This window comes from Grus americana, chromosome 1 (genome assembly GCF_028858705.1).
Source record: "Grus americana isolate bGruAme1 chromosome 1, bGruAme1.mat, whole genome shotgun sequence".
NCBI lineage: Eukaryota > Metazoa > Chordata > Aves > Gruiformes > Gruidae > Grus > Grus americana.
Window position 1 is genome coordinate 77,034,853 of NC_072852.1, and position 22,303 is coordinate 77,057,155.

Below are 22,303 nucleotides of genomic sequence, written 5' to 3' on the forward strand. Positions count from 1 at the left end.
TGCTCTTTTCCATCTGTGTGCTTTAAATGCAGAACTTAAAGCAATCTAACAGGAGGTCTAAAACATTAATGGTCACCTTTATTAGGTGTGATATCTGTAGCACTGAAATTCATCAGGTTGGCTAAGATAAGATAGATAAAACTAGAACAACACTGACTAAAATTAATTTCTTGGGAGGAGTACGCTGTTTAACAGAAGAAGTTGTAATACAAATTCATATCTTTCAAATAACCCATGCACACTGATACTAAACTAAGAATTCCACATCTCTTCCCAGTCATACATTCTCTGTACAAATGAACATTTAAGTACACTGTACTGGCTGCTACCTTCTGCTGCTTACACTCATTACCTAATGCAGCTTTTGGTGATGTACTTAGGCAATCAACACTTGGTCCATGTTCTGGTCCTAAAACATAATGAATAACAAGGGTAAGAATATTAGAAGGCTCTTTAGAATGCTTAAAATACCAAAACACAACTCACTGTACTCGGGGTACTGTTTGAGGCATATAGCGTAATGTGTTATTTCTATCACAGCTTTACCAGTTACTAAAAGAGCAGCAGGTATCCAAAGATTCATCGGAAGTCTTTTGAATCAAATTTTAATTTGGATTTCTATTAAACACTATTAAAGGAACATGCAGTCCTGCACATTCCAGCATAACCCTTCTAAAAAGTCCTTCCTCTCCAAAATTCTTCAGTTATTAGCATGGTTAGGTTATTTAACTATTAAAGTAGGGTAAAAAGAGCCTAAACAAAGAGACTACCAGAAAAATGCAGCTTCTTGTTAACAAAGAATCAGTCATACCTTCATAGCATTCTGGAATATTTTCTGAAGTTTTCTGCTGTAGAGAAACCGTCTCTGGCTCCGATAACACCCAGTCTGTATTCTTTGCCTTGAAAAAAATGACAAAATCAAAAGTGCACACAAGATGGAATACAGCAAATAAATACGAGCACTGAGCCAAAAGACTGCCTAAGCACCACTGATAAGTTAATATTGGATTCTTATGATTACCACTTGTAGGTTTAAACCCTGTTCTCAGAAGGGCAGTTACTAAAGTTACAAGAAATGCCTACCTTTATTAAAAGTGAGCTGGTTTCAAAACGCTCCTGAGAACCTGTATTTCCCGCCCAGAAATTTCAATATGTTTACCATCCAAAAAAATAATATGCATTTTAATTGTGCTTTAATTTATTGTATGCTGGCTATTAATTGTCTTTACTCATAACAGTAATGTAGTACAGGAAATGTGGATCATTTATTTACATATAATCACCCACAGCAAGCTCTTGCACTTCCAATTTTCTAACACTTAATTTAAGATTGTGAGCAGTCCTCCCACTTCCCTCAGAAACATCCTCCTCAACAGGCAGGTTTGTGACCTGGTCACAACAATATCAGCTTAGTATTGTTTTTTCCATCAGTGCTGTGCTACTGCCAGTTCATGCTTATTCTTCCCTAAAACCTCAATCTCAAAACTTCCTGAAATCTCTCTCAAAACATCCATACCCAAATAATCTCTTGCCCTGAGGTACATGGAGTGCTTGTCCCTAACCTCCTGCCTTTGCAGCTACCAATAAACTTTGCTGTGAAAATTTACTTTATCCTACCCATACATTCTATTAAGGGGGTTAGTATCAAGTTCCTGCTTCTCGTCCTCAACCACAAAAATATTTACAACACTTTTCTGCTTAAATTTCTCTTTAGCTTGCCTCAGTTTATGCTTTTCCCACTCAACTGCATGCGTTCCTCCAAGTTGCCTTTTGCAAACAGAAATACTCCATTTATTTTTCTGCTATCAGGAGAGATGATCTTCCGGTGAAGACACTAGACTAGAATTCACAATAACTGATTTTTTTGGTCTTTGCAATGAGCATTTCTGAGTAATACAGCAATGTTCCCAGACTGTAAAATGTAAAACTATTTCACTGTTTCAAAGATCTTGAAATTTATAAGACATTCAAATATTGGCTGCAGTAGAAGTTCCTAAATTAAAACAAATAAATAGCAATAGAATAAATAGAATTTCCCTTTAAAATGCACCATTTTTGAAACCTTACAAATACAACAACAAAGTTACATTTTGAAATGTCACAGCTGAATAACCAAAAGGAAAAAAAATTTTTTTCATTTAAATTACAGCTTTTTTCATCCTTAAGCATCTCATATACACTAGAAAGTCACAAAAAAAAGTGACGTCATTTTTTCTGTTCTTTACCCAGATGCAGATATCAGCAACTTGCATAGGTTTTTATTACCTGCTGCTAATGCACGTGCACGACCACAACATCACGACAGAAGAATTAACATGCACGTGAACTGGTGAAGAGTTTTCACAAGGGCTAATCTGATATATCCAAGCTGTTTGAATTCTTCTCTATCCCAAAATATGCCTCACGATCATATTTGTGTTTTAGGTGGTCACAGACTGCAACTGTACTAGAAGGCAATTCTGCTAGAACACTTAATATTGTTGCAATATTTAGGAATACTAGGTATACTAATAACTTATTTGCTCTAAGTTTAAGATCACAATTGCTGAAGTTGTTTTCACTGGTATTTTTCAAATACCAGACTCAAGAGAGTCTCTGAAACATTTATCTGTGAAACACACACAGCATCTATCACCTTGAGGAGGCAGGATCAAATAAACGACAACCAACAGTAGCAATAGCCTTCAGAAAGTTACTTTAACATTTTCAAAGAGGACGTAAGTGTTTAGGAGGAAGAAAAAAAAGCTTCTGCTTAGCAAATGTTTTAAGAACTGTTAAACTTTACTGATTAAACCCCAAAGTTATCACATAGTATATGTGTATATTTAAATCAGAGCACTTCCAAGGAAGGAATGAGTCCAAGTGGAATTGTATGCCTACAAAAAATATAGTACCATTCCACATTTAGCTACTATTTGGGTCATTCTAAATTACCACCTCGGAAAGTGGTTCATATCCAGGAAGAACTTTGAGACCTGCAGAAGGAAAAGCAGATAAATGTTAACTCACCAACCTACCCTTTCTCTGTAAGGTTTTCTTTCAGGGTTTAATCTTCATCATAGAGCACATAGTTAGCGTAAGTGTTTAGAAAGCTAACAAGAACCAAATAGACATAATCTATACCTTGGGAGAAACATGGGATGCAAAAAAGTCTTCCTCTTTGTTTTGAGGTGACACAGGTGGCATTCCACATCCGTCTGTCCACAGCTAGAATCAAAAGAGAGACAGAGAATCTTACAAGACAATTGCATGGATATATTTTTTGCAAATGCACTGATCTTAAAACTACTTTTTTTTTTCCCAGGTTAAAAACTTATTGATTTTTTTCCTGGTACATAACTTTTCCTTACAAATCTATGTGAGCTTCAATATATGAGATTCCTTTTTTTTTTTAAATTTCATACATCTTTGATGTGTTCTTTCACATTACCCACTCCCTTCCTTATAAAATGCTCAGTATAAGCTCTGCTATAGAAATACTGTCAATATTTAGTATCACTAGAGCTTTATAAGAAGTACATTTTTTCATATTCTCATATAAGGTAATTTCTCCAAAGCAAAAAAAAAAAAACCTGAAAATGTAACACTAGCAGCCATTGGAAACAGTTTTCAGAATGGTATCAGTGTGGTCTGGTACTCTGAAGAATTTTCCCACTTAGTCTCCAAGTCTCAAAGCCTCTGCTACAGCTAAAGCAGAGTTTTCAAGATGCTAACAGCTTTGAGCAATGCCTGATCTCAGGGCAGGCGGGAGGGCCCACAGTGCCGCAGATCATTCTTAGCATCGTGCAGGACAGGGCTATAACCTGTGATCTGCACTCCAAGGTTACTCATAGGCAAACCATTTTCATGGTTCTTTCTACTACGCGCAAAAGATACATGACGAAAAATAACGACCACTGTCCAAAAAGGTTACTGAATGTGCAACAAGCTTACCTCATCATTCAACAATCGACTTTATCAGTAAGTTAGAGAAGAAATTTTTTAAAATGTGACAAAGGAGGTGCTGGCTGGTATTACATCTAATTATCTGAATAATTTACTTCAGCAACTTAGATAGCACATAATCACTTAAGCTTGCAGTACATAACTCAAAAATGTATTTACTAAAATTTTTAAATAAGAAATACATAATTAATATCAAATAATTGGATGGAGTCTGTAACTGAAGCAAGATAATCACAGTTCTTTGAAGTGTCATTTGGAGAACTTACCATCAACTTAAATGCACATAGTATATTATATTTACCTGAGTATGTTTCACATCTAAACTGTTTAGTAAGTCAAAAGAAATAGTCTCTGAAGTTAGTGAATGATATTGTCTATATATTTATAATATAGAATTATTATAATCCATTAAATCTCATGCTATTTGATGCATAGATTAGAAAAAACCCCAAGCTTTCTTGCTTTTCTTTTAATTCCCACTCATCTGATCAACTTCAAATGAATGTCACAGACTTTAACAAGCTGAATTAAACAATCAAAACATGCTTTCTGTGTATGCAGAAGAGAATTGTTGTCAAACTTATTTAACACCTCAGCAAACTAATTCTGCATACTTTGCTAATAACTTCTTTCTGTCAGCAACCTAACAATGTTTTGACAGCATGCATGAACTGTTTCAGCATTTTTAATGGAGAACAGCAAGTTCAGGACATATCTAACTTGTTCATTTTTCAAATATTATTTTTGTAGGGAAAAAACCAAAACCACACATTTACCTGTTCAAATGAAATCCCACTTTAATCACAAATATTTTGTAGTTAATTCTATTAGCACTTTTACATTTTTACATATTGTACTTCTCAATAATAATTCAGTTCCAGACAAAGAAAAATAAAACCACTATATAGTTCATGGAGTGGTGCTGACATTTTTGTTATGCAATACCTCTAATATAATTTTGGAGCACATCTGCAAACAAAAGTTTCCATTTTGAAGAATACCTGGAGTTTCTGCCTAGATCTCCTATAAGTTACTGCAAATGTTAAAAATTAATGCTTTGAATAACCCAGAAATGATCCTGAAATACCCAGTTGAACTCTGTCTCAATATTCTTTTTCCAAACAGAAAAGGTAAGCTACAAATAGTTTACTCCCCAGCTTGCCTATTCACTGGAATGTGTATCAGTACCTCCGGAGGACAGATAATCTTTTGCATTACTAATTAGAAACTTAAAATTACTTAAAATGAAAGAAGATAGAGTTGTTCAGAAATCTTAACAAGATAGGATACACACTACTTACATCAGTACCATGCTTTCTTGTTGCCTGTGTTGCAAGAGATTTAATCTTCTCCTTGTAAAGCTGAGCACCACGACTGTTATATTTTGCATTGGTATCATTTGTTGTGCATCCATGTTGATGGAAAAAAGCAGACTACAAAGCAGAACACAGAAAATGCAATGAGAAACAGGTTTAAAAACTCATGCCATTTAACATAAAAATATATCCCCATGCAGCAAAATACTCTGCTCCTCTACCTAAATCTAAACTTTTAAATTACAAAGGCTATGTAGATCTTCAAAATAAAGAGAACTCCATCCTGGCAACCTCTTTACGTATAAATAGAACAACAGAAAAAACAAATTAGTGGGATGTTTTAAAAGCATATACAAATGCAAGCTTGCCATCATATACAAAGAATCCTAGTTTTGAAATTAAGTGTAGAAAGGAAGAGGTCAAATTGATTGCCAATACCTGTGCTTCAAAGGACATTCTTGATATTCTAAAAGGCATTGCTTGACTTCATCTCTAGCATGCTAGAGAGAACAATGCATGTTCAATAGCATCAAAATGACTGGATAAAAATGGTCTTCCTTCAAAAGAAAAGTGTGTGTATGCACATATATATGTACCCACATATATTTATACATTTATGTATTTATATAAATGTATAAATATATAAATTTAAAAAAATATTCTGATTTAGGATCTTAAACCAAAAGCAAATCAACAGATTTATATCAGAGTTCCACAAGTTGTCTGAAAGATAAAAAAAAAATTTAAAAAAATCATTTTCTCAGTACCTAGAATTGACCAGCAAATCATATCATACATTCTTGCACAGAAGAACATGTCAGACTATTACAGTAAAACATAACAAACAAGTTTCTGATAGGATCAGCAAGTCTAGATAACTTAAGGTTATGACCTCATATGCTGCAATTGCAAAGCATAAATCTAGTATACAAGTACCAGACTTCATATAAAAATTAAGCAACAACCATGCAGGAGAGAGATAATGCCAGTCAACAGCTGTGATTACAACAGAAAAAGCTGTAAACATCACAGATGTAAAAAAAAAAAAAGTGCATTTTTGTTTTAAATAGACACACCTATGAACTTGATACTCAGAGCTTTTTTTTGTAAACCCCAATCCAAATCATAGCAGAGATTTATTCTGGGGAAAAAAAAAAAAGGAACTAAGAACACTTCAGATTTCCTAGCTATCTGATACATAGCTACAAAGCTCAGGACTGCTGTTATCCAAGATTCATCATAATCAGGCAATTAGAGAGTACAAATGATTAAAGTTAATCCGAATTTGCTTCTAAAAAGTAGTTAGTAAAAGTAGAATTTGGCATTTAATTGGAACAAAAAGGGAAAATTTTTTAAATGCAATTAGGAGAAAAATGTTAATTTTACTTTTGAAAATGTCCAGACAGTTTACTAAACTGGTCTTTAAAGTTTCAGGTATTAATCTTCCTTGGTAATCCAAAACAGGCCATTGTGAATTTGAAGTATTTGAGAGGTGGCTATGGCTATATGACACCTCTTGGTACAATGTACGATAGGAAACAGTGACATCCAAGCAGAAAGATAAAACCTCATAAAATTAAATAATAAAGGTTTACTGTTATTCTTCTGGTAATATGCTTTCTAAGATTAACTGAAGTACTTTTCAAACTTTGCCATTTCTTCTTTCCAACTGCCTTAAACCCTTTGTATAACAAAGTTTATATAGTTAACCAAAGCTTTTAAGCCTTTGGCTAAGAAAGAAAATAGTTTTCATGCAAAATCTCCCTCTTCTGCGTAGTCAAAACCGTTATTTTTATGTACTAAGTGGCATAATAGCAACTCAATGAGCAAATTTATATAACAGAAGTATTTATACAGAAAAGTGTAACTTAGAAAGGATAAGCGGAAGAAAAAGAAGAAAAAGACACCAGGCAACTGCTCAGATCTGTAAGCCAGAGACAGTGACCTACTGAATGTCTAATTCAAAGAAAAAAGGTTGATTAGAAAATGCAGAAGTGGAAGATAATTAATAATGATCCTGAATTCATATTTTTTGGTATGGAAATGGGAAAAAATTAGAAAAAGCCAGCAGAATACTGAAGTGTTAAACTTAAGGAAAGCAAGAAAATTGTTAAGAAAAAGCCTATGCAAAGCAAGTTTGGGTGAAGTTTCGTAAAGAAACAACATTAAGGACAAAGCACAAATGAAGACAGATAAGGGGTAAGCATTCAGGAAATTAGAAGAAAAGTAGAAATTGCTTAGGGAAGTTGCATATTTCCACACTGGGTGGGTGGAAGCAATTTCAGTTATTGGTGGTCAATCTTTGAAAAAACATGGGAAAACAGACAAGATTCCGAAAGAGCTGACAAAGGAAAACACCCTCTTTTGAAAAGGAGATTGAGAACAATATAGCAGTCAACATAACTTCAATTTACAAAAATATTGTGTGACAAACTTATTTGTAAGTACATAACAAAAAAATCAACTAGAAAGTAACAGCCAATATGCATTGGCCCAAACCACTGCTATTTCCTCTCTGACAGTGTAGCACATCTTATCTTGACTTCACTTGTACCTCAGGCATAAGTCAGATCTTGACTTTGGTGTGACTTTTGACAGCGACATGATTTTTGGCATGATATTTTCATAAACCATGTAAGGAAATACGTCACAGGAAGATGCCCATTAGCTAGGTTTACAAGCTGTTGGAAAGCCATCTCTCAGCAGTTGTCAATGTTTCCCTGTTAAATTAGATACGTATTGACAAGGAATCTGATCTGGCCTTTTCAGTGGTTTTTCTTAATGGCTTAAAACATTTGCAGATTATACCAAGACAGAAAAGTTGCAAGTATGGAGGATGAAATCAGCATTCAAAGGAATTCTTAAAAACAAAAAGGGGGAAAAAAAAAAAAAGATAAATGGACTGGAAAAATAAAAATACCCCCAAGATATGAGCCAATAAGGACAGACAATAGCTTCCAAGCCTAACAAGCTTCAGTGTGCAAAGCGAATACTCAGGAGTACATACAGCATTTGCATTTCCTCCAACTTGCATGCATCTCAGCTGAAACCAAGACCAATTGGAATCCAGTTCTGTAGATCTAAACAGAAAGAAACATTTTTAATGTTAGATCCAAAGCCATTTAAAATCTCTCTACCTTTTTTTTTTGGTAAAGTGTTTCTCTACCCCCCCTTTTTTTTTGTAAAGTGAAAAACATGCATCTATAGAAAAAAAAATCTGCAGCAATGCACAATGTGCAAAACAAATTAGTAAAGCCATGTAGAACTGCCATGGTTTTTCAAAATGTAAAAGCTTGGGGGAAAAAAAAATGTACCCTCTGGCTGACAGGTTTTCCCTTTTAAAAAGCACCAGTAAGATACATTTTCTGGAGTCCCATTTGAACTCTGTCAACAGCAGATGTCACTTTGTCCGTTATATGTGATTGTCAATTCGAATGTCATATCACAACAAAAATTTGGGGCCTAGTGAGTATGAGAAGGAGAATCAATACTGTAATCATTAGGAAAGGATTCTTGAGAGGCCTCTTGTAATGCTCTTGTATACTGCAAAAAGCCATCAGAGGAAGAATTTTAGCTGATGGAAAATGGCTGCTTTTATCTGCAATCCATTCTTGGATGCATTCTTCTCACTCACTTCAAGCAGAGCCTTACATTTCAAATATGTAATTATTTATTAGGCCAGAAAGGCCCACAGGCCATCGGTTAGGCTACTCACCTGAAACGTGACCAGCTCAGGGTGCAGATTTACCGTACCAACTGATGGACTGAGCTGAACAGCTGCCAAAGGGGGTAGCCCTCTACACCACCCCAGTACCAGCATTCAGGAGACAACATAATGAACTACTTCAGGAAGCAAAGCTGGCAAAATGCTAGTGAGCCCTCTGAAATGGCTTGCTGGGGGTCAGGTTATCTTTATGATCAATACACTGTTACATTGTTGAGGATAATAAACTAATATTTACCTCGATCTTGATTTGGAGGAATGATAAAATACTTCAATGTGCTTATTCCATTCTTCATTTTTATCATCTTCGATGTAGAAACAGACTTGCCAACAAATGTGCAGTAACACAACAAGCAGGTAATGGGTGCAGGGTACAAGTTCTGCTGAACCCTACCTATTTACCTAATTCCTAAGCAGCTATCAGATACATCAAAGCCAATACAAACATTAAAAAGGGCTGAATTAGCAGTTGAGAGAAGAATGGGTTTTTCTTTCTGAGCAGGTATCTGAACAAACAAAAACATTAAAAGATGCAATTTTTACTATAAAAATACGCAAACTACTTACCGAATGAAACTCAAGTGAACACCAAGTGATCGATGGGTCCCTGAACAATCAATACAGAGAAAAACTCCATATGTTATGCTTGCCCAGCTAGGGTTCTTTGCTCCGCAGTCAAAACATACCTTAAAGAAAATAAAGATCAGTAACTGTACTTGAGCACAACCACATCTTATAGTTGTGTTATAGGTCATGCTAACACCCTTGCAGTGATCGAACTTAATTAACTCATCCTTACAGCATCTGATTACATGACAAATTCATATTATCCTAATTTTATGAATATAAAGAGGAGTTACACAATCGGCCCACGAGAGGACTACATGCTTTCCAGTTTTCCAACTATAGCCAGTGTACACAGGGACCACTGGTTGAGAAACTGTGTCAGAGAACCCACATCAGCCTAGTTCAAACACACATTCAACACAGTACTTCCAGCACTACTGAAATACCAAAGTGTTTAAGAAATATTTCTACAAGGGCAGACTTTCTTCATGATGTACCACTGAGTCTACTCTTCCCACACATGACTGCAGCTATCAGCAGCACTAATGACATCATTATCTACTTTCCTATATAGAATCCTTGGCCCTTACAGCAAGCCACTGAAGTCCAGCTCTATGAAGAAAGCACGCTGTGTACTGCTTAGCCGAGCGCTCTCTGCCAGACATGACTATTTGTATGATGTATCACATGTATTACTATATCAACCTTTTGACTGTCCATAACAAACTGGTTAAAAAGCAAACATGTCCACAATTACTGCATAGACAAAACCATTAATTTCTTATCCTCTGCCACCACATTAGATTCCTAACATTCAGCCAAAACTACAAGAGCTATCTGTGTCTACATCTCATATGCTTCGCAGGTCTGCAGACCACAACTTTCAAGTCCTGTTTCAATTATTCTGAATTTTGTGCTTCTTTGGCCAAGGAAAGCGAGAAGAAAAAATTTATCTGATACAAATCAATTTTCAAATGCAGGGAAGAACACAAATTTAAACAGAAACAGCTCCTCCTGGTTAATGCCACGTGCAAATGTCTATTCCTGTAGGAAAGCACTTCATTATCTGATCAATGCTTTTTCAGTGGGATTTACAAAGGCTGCGAAGATGGTCTTCTACTGTAAAAGCATCCATCTACAGGCATACTCAGTGGCATCTACTAAGAAATTACTCCACAGAGAGACATGCTTTTACACTCAAATCAATAGACTTTCAATCCGCAACTGTATCCTTTAACATTCTATAAATCTAATGCATACTCAGATAGCAAGTTCAAGCTATACACAGAAAGAAAAAGAAAAAATAGTTGCTTCCAAGTCAGCTGGGGACATACTGCACACCCTCCATGCAGGCCATAATGCTTCCAGCACCTCCTCATCAGGCTGCAAAAATAAAAGGTTAAGAAACCTCCTTGCTAGAAACTCCATCCAACTAAACAGAGATTTTTGTCTCTATTTTTTTGTACATACCCAGTCAAACAAGACCTGAGTTTGCACTCAAGTCAGCTCGCCTATTATCCACGCAAATTAATTTCAAGTACATATGCCCAGGAGCAGTTTGAGGCTAAACTCGTTTTAGTGTGGGTCTATTTAAGCTTGTACAGTCCAAATTTATCAGGCACAAGCAAAGTTCACCAGCAGATCCAGCATTTGCTCTTCCGACATAGGAACGTTTTGCGTCTAAGCTTCAGTCAAGCTCATGACCGGAAACACAAACAGAAAGCACAGAGGTCACAGTTTCTGCGTGTGCAAGTCCCCTCTTTCTCTCTCAACAGAGACTTAACGTTTATTAAGTCATTTATGTATCCCACTATTGTATATGGAAATGGGGTCATTCACTGACGTACAGCAGAAAGAAGAAATAAGACAAAGCTACACAGAATGAGTGACAAAAAGAAGGGTTAGAGGGAGGCCCTCAAACAAGCACAAATGGGAAAATGATAAGCAGGAAGTTAGGAAAAAAAGAGTAACTCTTCATATATACCATATTCTAAGAAAACATACAGCCTTAGTAGTCAGAACTCATTATATTTTTCCCAATTCTCTCCATTCTTTGAAGTAGTTCCTTAAAAAACAACATGAGCCTTGTCTTCATTTTAAATTGGCTATTTTCAGGCTTTTTCTTACATGGCCAAAAGGAGGATGGAGACAACAAAACAGGGGAGGATTCTGCTTGAAACCAAAGCTAACAGAACAGCCATAGTGTCACTTCTAATACAGGAGAGCAAAGCAGACTTACAGGCCTAAGTCTTGCGGAAATTCCCTGGAGCACAAACGGGAAATGAGAATCTTGAGTATCAGTGGGTGGTTAAAAAAACCAAAATTCCCGTGTTTTAAAAAGGTCAGTTATAAACATCCCTAAAGATTCTCCTCCCCTCCCCGGCACAATTATAAGCACTTCTTAATTTCACCATCTTAAAAGTCAATTGGCTAGCTGCCACAAAGCAGTATAGCTCAGTATCTTCACTCACACAGGACTCTCCATCAGCTGTTTACCAGACACCTGTGAAAATTATTTATATATATAAAAAACTGTATTTAGGATTGTGATGCAAGTAGGAACATCTCATTTTCTTGTGAAAGTAATGAAAGAACTGCCATTTCCATCATGTTATGCAACAGAAATAGAAGCATGTTTCATTAATGTTTAGACTCATTTTGCTTAGTTTTCTCAATTTTTGAAGTGCTTCCCACCACATACATTTTAACAAGAATTGGAGAAGAAAAATCAAAATCAACTTCAGAGCCACCCTGTGAAACTGTTTCCATTTCAAAAACAAATAAAGTATTATTTTCTGTACTGATTTAGGTACAACTAAAGTATCAAAATGATTATTTTAAAAAATCAATTTGAAGGATATGCTTAAATAATCTATTGCTTTTAAAATACACTTGCATTCTTTTTGCTTATTGTGTTAAAGCATTTCAGGATAGTGTAGACTCAGCAGCAGTCACTTTGGAAAAAAAAACAAAAAACAGCGAAAGTCCTAATTGACATGTTTGTACCAGGGCAAACACAAAGATTTGGGCATAATCCACAGCAAGCAGTCATTAAATCATACAACATCCACCTTGCACAAGATTCCTATGTTAATAAAAAAATATGGAATATATACTGTTATCGGATATGCAAATGTAATAGCATATAGCCTACAGAAATGTTAGTTTTGGCACTTCAGAAGAGGTGAGCAGGTTCAGCAAGCTCACTTAGTCCTGAGGTCACAGTTACATAGACACTTTCAACTTCCCATGCAGCTGGGCTACTGCCATGGCAGCCTTGTCTAGCGTGCAAGGCTACCATACAGCTGCATCAGCACTAAACCAGCTAGAACTCAGGAAGCAGTTTCACACTTCACAGAATTACAGAATGGTTTGGGTTGGAAGGAACCCTAATGATCATCTAATTCCAACCCCCCTGCCGTGGGCAGAGACACCCTCCGCTAGACCACATTGCCCAAAGCCCCATCCAACCTGGCCTTGAACACTTCCAGGGATGGGGCATCCACAACTTCTCTGGGCAACCTGTTCCAGTGCCTCACCACCCTCACAGTGAAGAATTTCTTCCTAATATCTAATCTAAACCTTCCCTCTTTTAGTTTAAAGCCACTTGGTTGAAGATGATCTAAATCCAAGCAGCTACTCTCTTAGTTACCAGCCACCGTATCCAGATATGCTTTTCTTCTTCTCTTGCATCAGCAATAATAATCACACTTGTGATTATGATTCCTACTGGAAGCCAGCACTGCACTGCTTTGACTCAGAGCAAAGGTAGGTCCAACTCACATCACAGCCACATGACCAGTAATGCCAATATAAGGGAGGGAATGGGAGTGTTTGCCACAGGAAGACAACAAGACTGCCTGTTTTGGAAGTGTCACAGTCTTAAAATGACTTCAGCAAGATATGACATACTACTACACTCTGCTCTGGGGCAACTCTCCCCCCCCAACAGACAGACAAACCACACCCATAATACACACTGTTATAACAAAACCGAACTGATAAACCACCACCACAACATGCACACTTAGTTTTCAGCCAGTTCAGATTCTTGATCTGGGTGTCCAAGCAGATATGTGACTACTATCATCAACACAAGAAAAAAAATAAAAAGAACCAGAGAGAAGGGAATGAAAAACTACCACTGTCAGCAGAATAGATTTATGCACCGCACAGCCTCAAAGTGCAAGTCTTCAAAACAGGTGAGCTTTACAGACACTCAAGTTAACAATACCAGATAGACTAAGGACTCTGAACATTTTTGTATGTACAAAATACATCCTACTGAATAATTGTAACATGCTTGTTAAATGTCAGCAGGCAGGTCTATATGAGGTAATATCCAAAGACACTACAAGAACTGGGAAAAAAGCTATTTCTCATGCTATACAAAGTAAAGGAAACTAAGATCAAATTACAGATATGTTAATTTCAAGACAATTAGTCAAATATCAGTTTAAACACACTATAATCCACAAATTAAACTGCACGTTTATTTAAATGAGAATTATTTTCCTAAGTTCATGTGCCCTAAGAATTACTGCAGAGCACCTAACACGGTGTAAAAATATACACGTGCTTATAGAAAGCAGTCAGTAAGCCCAGCTGCTGCACTGAAGAGATACCAGTTCTTCCCAATATGTATACATAAACACAATTAAAGCACATTACTAAGCTTTTAATACAGAACCTTTCCAATATTTGCACTTTCCCACATCTGTCTTTCCAAGCAGAAAAGCCCTATAAATAAAAGGAGCAGACTGCATAAGAACCACACAAGAGAAAGGAAACAAAACAAGACATAATCTAACACGACAGGATAACCTGATGGCAGCAACAACTTTTACTGAAGAAGACTGGTCCAATAAACGGGCATGGGAGACTTGTGAGATCTAAGCAGCTGACGTTTCCCGCTCTCTTTTCTTTCTGTCTTCACAGGTCAACAAGACCGGGCTTCACTGCAGTGTTACTATGAGTTCTCTGCATCTGAGCTACTTCTTTCAAACTGACCTAGTCTGAATGGCAGCACACGCTGTACCAATACTGCTTTGTCAACACTGGCACTAAATTTCTATGTAGCACCTGACATGACTGCAAGGAGAGACAGGTATGCCTGAGCAACCACAGGCACCACAACCACCTTATTAAGTCTAGCACAGTAACGACGAGTTCAGAACTGTTAGAGGCACTCCATCCTCGGGTTTGCCATCCTCACCAGCTATGGGCAGTAGCTTCCAATTCTCCTGTGATCCCAATACAGAAAAAGCATCACAACAGCGTTACAGAACTACTCAATCTCTTAAACATGGTGCCAGCGAATTCCAGGAGCCTGAAAAAGATCTTCTCCCTGACTCTCCCTGTTGTGACTAGGATCTTTCCTTGATGAACTTTTTACCCCATTGCAAAAGCAAGTTTTAGGAATGCTTGGGTTAGAAACTAGTTGGCGAGTGTTCATCTTTGAGCTACGCTTTCTGAGAAATCAGATGTGTGTCCATTGCCCATACAGTCTTCATGATTTGTGTTCAAAGCATAGAAATCAGTTTTGGACCGAAGACAGACCTCCAGACTCATGCTCCCAGAAAACAAAACCACGGTGTTTCCTCACAATTGTTTCCTAGTGTATTTTTCAGATACATTCACAGCACGTATCGTCATGCCAATACAACGGAGCAGACGCCACCAAAAAGCAGCACAGGAGCACACAGCTGCTGAAGGTAGTTCGGCCGCCCAATGCCATGTCACCTTGCAGCCTGAGGCACCTTTCCCAGTTCACAGCCAGCCACCACACACCTTCACATGTAACGGATACTAAAAAACCAACAGGGCTGTACAACTCTGACAAATTAAAATCGCCACGAGTCCAACGTGATGAGAAAACATCAAACTTTCATTGCGACAGAAGCAGCTGTGCCATAACAGGCTTTGCTACTTTGATTTAAAAAAGAAAGAAGGAAAGAAAAGAAAGAAAGAAGAATGAAAGAAAAACACATTCAACGCACTACGCTGTGGCTGGTTTAGAGCTTGCTTTTTATTTTTAGCTGAGGTGACGCTCCTTCCAGCAATCCTTAGACACCAGGTACCCGAGAGGAGCTGCGCTTCCCTAATTAAAGGCTTCACCCAAAACGCCCAGCGCGCCCCGCCAGCGGATCGCCCGCCGGGCCGACCGGAGGGCAGGCTGAGCTGCCCAGCCGACGGCGAGAACAGTTTCCCACCTTCCGGGACGGCCGCCCCCGGGTGCCGCTGCCGGCCTGGCCCTTCCCTCCTCTCACAGGGGCCCCCCGGCAGTGGGCAGCCGGGCCGGAGCTGGGGGGGCTCGGCGGGGCGTGGCGGGCCGCGGGCACTCCCCCTCCCCCGCGGCAGTGCGACGTGTCACAACGGCGGAGCGCAACCGTTGCCTTCCCCCCCCCCTCCCCGGCCCGGCGCCCTTACCTTGTTGGTGGGGACGGAGCGGAGTCGCTTGAAGATGGCGGCAATATCCTGCTTGCTGGGCTCGCACATAGCGCCGGGCGGCAGGTGGGAGCAAGGCGGGAGGGCTGCGAGGGAGAGCCGGTGCCGCTGCTGCCGCTGCCCGCTCGCACCGCCGGGACGTCCCACGCCGCCGCGGGACGCTCCGCTCCGCCCCGCCCGGGAGGTGGCCACGCAGCGCGCGCGCCCTGAGCCCAGCGGGGCGCGGCCTGCGATCGCCGCCGTGGCGCGAGGGGACGACTCTCCCCCGCCCGCCGCCTCCCGGTTGCCCTGGAGACGAGCGGCTCTGCTGCGTCAGCGCCTTCCGTTGGACACGCTAACCGTCACGGGAGGCGGGGGGGGGGAACCGGCGGAGCCGGGTGCCTGTGGCGGGAAAGGGGTGTGAGGCGGCCGGCTCGGGGCGGTGGGCGTTTCGCCATGAGAAGTCTCAGGCAAGGGCGGCGGAGGGGAGGGCATACCGCGGCGGCGACGGGGAGTGTGGGGCCCGGGAAGAAAAACGGTGGAAGAACACCAGCACCTGCTGCGTTCGCTGAATAGACTTGTTTCTGCTTTTGGGCTCAACAAGTAGGTTTCAAGCATTCTGTAAAAATTTTTCTTAAAACTATCGTTCCCTCTCTTTGCTTGCGTTAAAATACATAGCAGGGGACAAATGAGTCAGTGCCAAACCAGCAGAACAAAAAGATGACAGGTGTTAATTGCTTTTGAAAGCAGCATGTTCAGATCATAAATCTGAAGTCATAAAACCTCTCAGAACAGGGAAGAGAACAATAGAAATACAATCAGGAACTGTGTAACTTGCTGGCTTTCCTACTTCAAAAACCTTGAGTGTCTGAACCACACTGCACTGAATTTGGTTGCACGCAGCAAGCTTCTGTCACAGCTGTCTGCCTCACGCTCCGCCTTACAGGAGGGTTATTCACTTGGGGCATGAGGCTCAGCAAAGGCAGAGATGCCAGACTACCGAACACTTTTGCTGGAACACGGGCCAGGATGCTGCGGAGGTCCTGCAGGAGCCACCCCAGATCCCTCATGGCCAGCACTGAACTAAAGGTACTAAGTCCTTACGGGTGGCCCTTGCAAAACAGAACAAAGATAACTTTGTGGCTCTACCGAACTCAGCTCAGCCGTGGTAAGGTGATCCATAACAGGATCTTCAGATCATGGCATCTCAGCACACCAGGCTGTATCCCCTTCTCCCTTACTCTTCTGACATAGACAGGTAAGACTGCATAGTTATCTGTATGTGGAACAACCAGAGTTAAGACAAATTTCTATAATTCTACCATTTTCTTTCAGAAAAGTCTAGTTTGAAAGGCACCTCTGGAGGTTGTCTGCTCTAATCTTCTGTTAAAAACAGGACCATAGATCAAGTTATCAAGGTCCAAAATAGTCATGTTCAAGGATTTGCATGAAAATCCTGCTTTGGGCCCTCGGCCTCAACCCTGCATCACCTTCATGCCTCAAGTAGAAGAGGTTCACGGACTCCTAGAGCAGCTAACAACCCCATCTTCCTACCGGTCAGTGGCAAAGTTGTTCAAGGTGATGAGACCTGTTACTGCCTCAGTTCTGGCCACGCTGCATGAGACAGTCACGCGGTGAGCGGAGTCTTGAGTGCTGGTTCAGGGATTTCTGCTGGAGCACATGCTGTGTGCTGTCCCCATGCTGGGCCCTTAGCACTGCAACAGGCTGCTGTGACCCTGTTGTGACTTTCTGATCACTAGGAGTCAGTGACTAGTTATCCTGATGGGCAGCTGAACACATGAACATTTTACTCTTCTTATCAGAGTGTGGATATTTGCTGGCAGCAGACCTGCAACCTCTTTACTCCAGATTAACTTTGTTCAGTCTGGCACTATCACAGGTAGGGGGCCTGATCAAAGTATAGGATAGCTGTCCAAAAATCCATCTGTGTGCACATAGATGAGTAACATAGGGATGAAACAACATCTGAGCCTGTGGAGGCATAAGTTTTTGCCTATTTCATACCAACAAATATAATCACCCTCCTTCACAATCACTTGGGATCAAGAATGCGTAGGAAGAGACCTCCCTTTACAAGTGAAGTTTATGTTTAAGGAAGACATTGTCCATGTGGATGTAGGTGCTCCCTACAGCGCACTCCCTTCCAGAGATACTTGCTAAATCCCATCTGGCTGCATGAGGATTGCTGTCCCAGCCTGCAGCCACTGGCCTTACGGGGAGAAAGAGTTGCCAAATTTCCACAAAGTAAAAAGAGTCAGCTTTATAAGTACTATTAAAAAAAATTAAAAAAGCAGGAGGGGTACAATCTTGCCAGGTCATTGGAACAATTAACATCAGAAAAACAGGGTCATCCTGAAGATTGATCTGTCTGGCATGATCCTAGAAAAGGAAGAGCTTTATTGTCCCATACTTTCCCCAGTTGCACTGCTGCCTCCCCAGGCAAAGGCACACAGAGGCAGCTAGCTCCTGCCCACTGCAGCAACCTGGGAGACCCAAAGCATATCTTTGGCCAGTAACACCATAGGGGTGCTGGTTCTTCTGTCTTCTGCTGGCCTCCTGTTTCAGGAAGTGCTACCTCTCTGCCCCTGAGTTAGGATGTCAAAAAAACTGCTAGCTGTTCAGAGCCACCTTGCACACACAGCTCACGAGTCTCCATCCAGGAAGTAAGAAGTGTCTCAGCCCTTGACAGTGTTCAGAAACACACTGCACGTTCCCTCCCTGGTCTCACACAGCGCCTCTATCCTAAGGCCGTACTTTGCAATTCAACTATGTGGATGTGCACACTAGACAGATTCCTATTGCAGACTGCAAGCTCAGCTGATTGCTAGGAGATGAGTTCTAGATGAGACGGAAGAAAAGCATTTAGCACATGCTTATGAACCTGAGGGAGGTAAGCAGGTCCTGGAGGTAGTATTAGAGCAGCCTCTAGGCTGTGGGAGAAAGGTAATATAGCAAATGGAGGTAAGAGTGGAAGAAAGGGATGAACTGGTCCATCTGTCAGCAAAAAGGCAGTGCTCGTAATTCACTGGCACATCATGTAAATAAAAAAATTAAACACCCCCCCCCCCAAACTTACCTTCAAGGGTGCCTGTAGATTGGGCACTAGAACAGCCTCCACTTTGGCAAGCAGCTGTTATGTGCAATGCAGGGCCTTACCCAGTAGCAGACCAGCATTGTGAACAAGACTGGCTCCCCTGGCCTGACATTGCTTATGTTCTCAATGCTCAGCAGATTTTCATCTTGACAAAAAACTGTCCAAGGAGCACAGATTCCTTCCATGGCCCCATTATCCACAGCATATTGTGCTGCCATTTTCTGTGTCCATGAGAAAGAATGATGATGTGTTCAAGATACTTTGGAAATAGCCTCCATATCCTATTGTCCCCATAATGGTGATCTTGCCCAGTCCCGGGGGGAGAAGCAAACAGGAGTCTAAATAATGGCAGCCATCAGAATAAGCCCCAAAAGGTGATGAATGTTTCCAGAGAATAGGTGGGCCTCTTGTTCTTCAGCAAGTCTGTGGCTTGAGTGGATTGCAGAAAGAGGGAAGACACAGAGAGAAAATAGCAGCAGTGTTGGGAAAGCGAACCACAACTGCTGCTTAGCCAGTTATGCCTCAGTGTAATAATGTCATGTCTTGATAGTGGTTTCCAAGAATGTCCAAAATACACATCTTTCTATTACCAGTGCACACAGAACCATTTAAAAATTGCTTCCATGCCAGCTGGTCTGACAAAGGTATAACATGGAGGAAGACTGCTGTATGTGTACCCTCAGAAGCAAATGCCTGGCAAGTACAGCATTCCCCAGAAGGGCTGTATCACAAGCCCTCTAATCAGGTGCAAATGCAGAGTATGACACTGAGTGTTGCTGCTTCACAAATCAAAATCCAAGGGCTCTTATTCTTACTAACAACCCAGAATACAATTCCAATTTGATACGAAAAAAAGAAGATTTCAGAATGAGGAGAATAAAACATTGGAACAGTTTTCCCGGAGCAACTGAAATCTCTGTCCTTGGAGGTTTTTCAGGACCTGACCACACAAAGCCCTCAGCAACCTGCTTCTAGTTTAGTGTTGACTCTTTCAGCAGGAGGTTGGACTTGAGATGTCTTAAGTCCCCTCCTCTTTGAATGATTCTGTGTTAATACCCCCTTCTCTGCATACCCAGCCTAGGCCCGAAGCAGATGGGTTCTCCCTGTAAAACTTTCTTGACACTCATTTTTGGGTGCCAGAGCTACTCTGTAAGCTGATGCAGCATAAGCAAAGCAATCTGTTCCAATGCTTTCTCCTACTCTCACCTATCCAAATGCCACAACAAAAGTCTCAGACTCCTGGATCTTGCCAGACAGTCCCGCCAGGATGTATGAATACAAAGATAGATAAGGGTGATCTCTCCAGAACTGTCTGTTCACTAGGTCTTTGGCCAATTTGATAACCAGAGACAGGCACTTGCATCTGCATGGAGTTGTGTGGAATTACGGGTTCAGTGGCCACCTGCTGCCTCACGGCTCTAAAATATTTGCTGCCATTCCCAATCTTCAGAGCTTTTAGTTCTGTAAAATTCTAGTAGAGCCATTCTCCAGTTATTATCAAGCTTCTCATTGTTTGCTTTCTCCTCACATTGCTGCTGAGAAATGACGGAATACAGGTATAGTCCCAGGTCTTGCTAGCTAGATCATTACCCTCCCAGTGCCAGAGGTTCCCTTAGAGCCAGAGGATACGTATGAATTGTGCTTGATGTCCTTTGGAAAACTTGGTCACACTGAGCAAAACTTGGGGCTGCTCACACCTATATTATGCTTGATGAAAATGTTACCTCATCACAGTTGTAGCTCAAGGAGTTTTAGGCCATCCTCCCTCTGCAAATAACCTCAAAGACACAACATAGTCCCAGACATATATCATTCCAGTACAAATAAGCCATACAGAAAATCTGTTCTCTAGAAGGTCAAGCATCCAAATGCTTACTCCCACAAAATTGAAACAAAGTTTAGTAACTACATTAAAAACCAGTTCAACACATCAATAATACATTTTTACTTAGTACTAATGTATTGTTTGTACTGATAACATCAAGAAGCATAACCACTTCAAACAGGTGAGGTTTCTTGGAGCTTTGCACTCTTGAAAGTGGTCTACATCTCAACAACACGGCCCAGTACAAAGCCATAATGTTACTATACTGTAATTTACAGACAACCCCTCTACACACTCAAGACTCAGTTGGGCTTACATTAAGCCTGTTTGTATTAGCAATGCAAGGGACTTGCAAAGCTACAGCAAGAAATAGGTGGGGTTTGCAATGGGATGCTACATTTGCCACATGATAGCATTTCCATCTATGCCAGGGCAATCAAATTTCAGTGTTTTCTGCTTAGGCATTCTAGAAATATCTATCATAGTACTTCAAAATTGATACAGTTGTTTACCTCACAGGGTTGGAGATTTCATGGGTCATGTAGAAAGGTGATCTAGCTGAGGTAACAGGTGACTTGGATTTTCAAAAAGTTCACACTAATGTCCCTCATAAAAGCCGAAGTAAATTGCCATGTAAAAAAGGAAATGGTCATTTAATAAATTAGTTACTGACTACAGTAATAAAAAGTGGGAGGTTACCAGTGTGTCTCCCAGACAGATTCATGCTGGGACTTGTAGATTTGAATATTTATCTACAAAAAGGGCGAGTAGAAAGGCGGGAGTGTATTGATATTAAATTACTTATGATCACAGAAGTGGAAAAAAGCTGCAAAAGGATCTTGTACAGTACTGATTGACCAGATAAAGCAACAAGGGAATTTCAAAGTCAAATGCAAAATAAAAATACAGTCTGACCTCTCTAACGAGGTCAGAACTAGCTACTACTAAGAAAAAAACATTACTGGTTCTCTTTCTGGAATTGATCACAAGTTCTTTTCTGAACTACTTCATTTAGATCTGTATGAACAATAGTGTGGTGTTCAGTTCTTGCCAAAGCAGTGAACTGAATTTTCAAAGTTATGAGGAATTACATTTTTCTTATTTCATAGGACCAAAGACACAGATCATTGAAAGCCAAAAATAATATGGCTGAAGTATCACTATATGTTGTCCTGTTCCTACATGCTTTCCCAAGGCACCCACTACATACTGCTGGCACAAACCTCGCCTGACCTGAGAGGTTACACCTTCTCAAATGTGGACAGGTGCTCAGTAAAACTTTCAGATGTATGTAGGTACTCTCCCTTGAATGCAAGGTTCAAGAAGCACCTGAAGTATTTCAGAAATTTTGTGCTACATGGTTAATATAGTATCACACAGGAATC

The 22,303-nt window shown here is 40.2% G+C and overlaps 1 protein-coding gene across 2 annotated transcripts in view; it reads right to left on the bottom strand.

Annotated features, from left to right (window-relative positions):
• Nucleotides 1-16,253, bottom strand: part of ARFGAP3 (ADP ribosylation factor GTPase activating protein 3) — a 40,051-nt gene extending 23,798 nt beyond the window's left edge. Inside the window, exons 1-7 of one of the 2 annotated variants that reach the window (XM_054835829.1) lie at nucleotides 15,982-16,253; nucleotides 9,553-9,671; nucleotides 8,269-8,341; nucleotides 5,247-5,378; nucleotides 3,124-3,207; nucleotides 812-899; nucleotides 353-409 (exon numbers count right to left, since the gene is read on the bottom strand). In XM_054835829.1, coding sequence (XP_054691804.1) covers nucleotides 353-409; nucleotides 812-899; nucleotides 3,124-3,207; nucleotides 5,247-5,378; nucleotides 8,269-8,341; nucleotides 9,553-9,671; nucleotides 15,982-16,050 — 622 coding nt within the window. In that variant the 5' untranslated portion in view covers nucleotides 16,051-16,253. Of the gene's footprint in view, nucleotides 1-352; nucleotides 410-811; nucleotides 900-3,123; nucleotides 3,208-5,246; nucleotides 5,379-8,268; nucleotides 8,342-9,552; nucleotides 9,672-15,764; nucleotides 15,899-15,981 lie in introns of those variants that run through there. The other variant, XM_054835838.1, reaches the window with a different exon arrangement.
• Nucleotides 16,254-22,303: the final 6,050 nt, after the last annotated feature.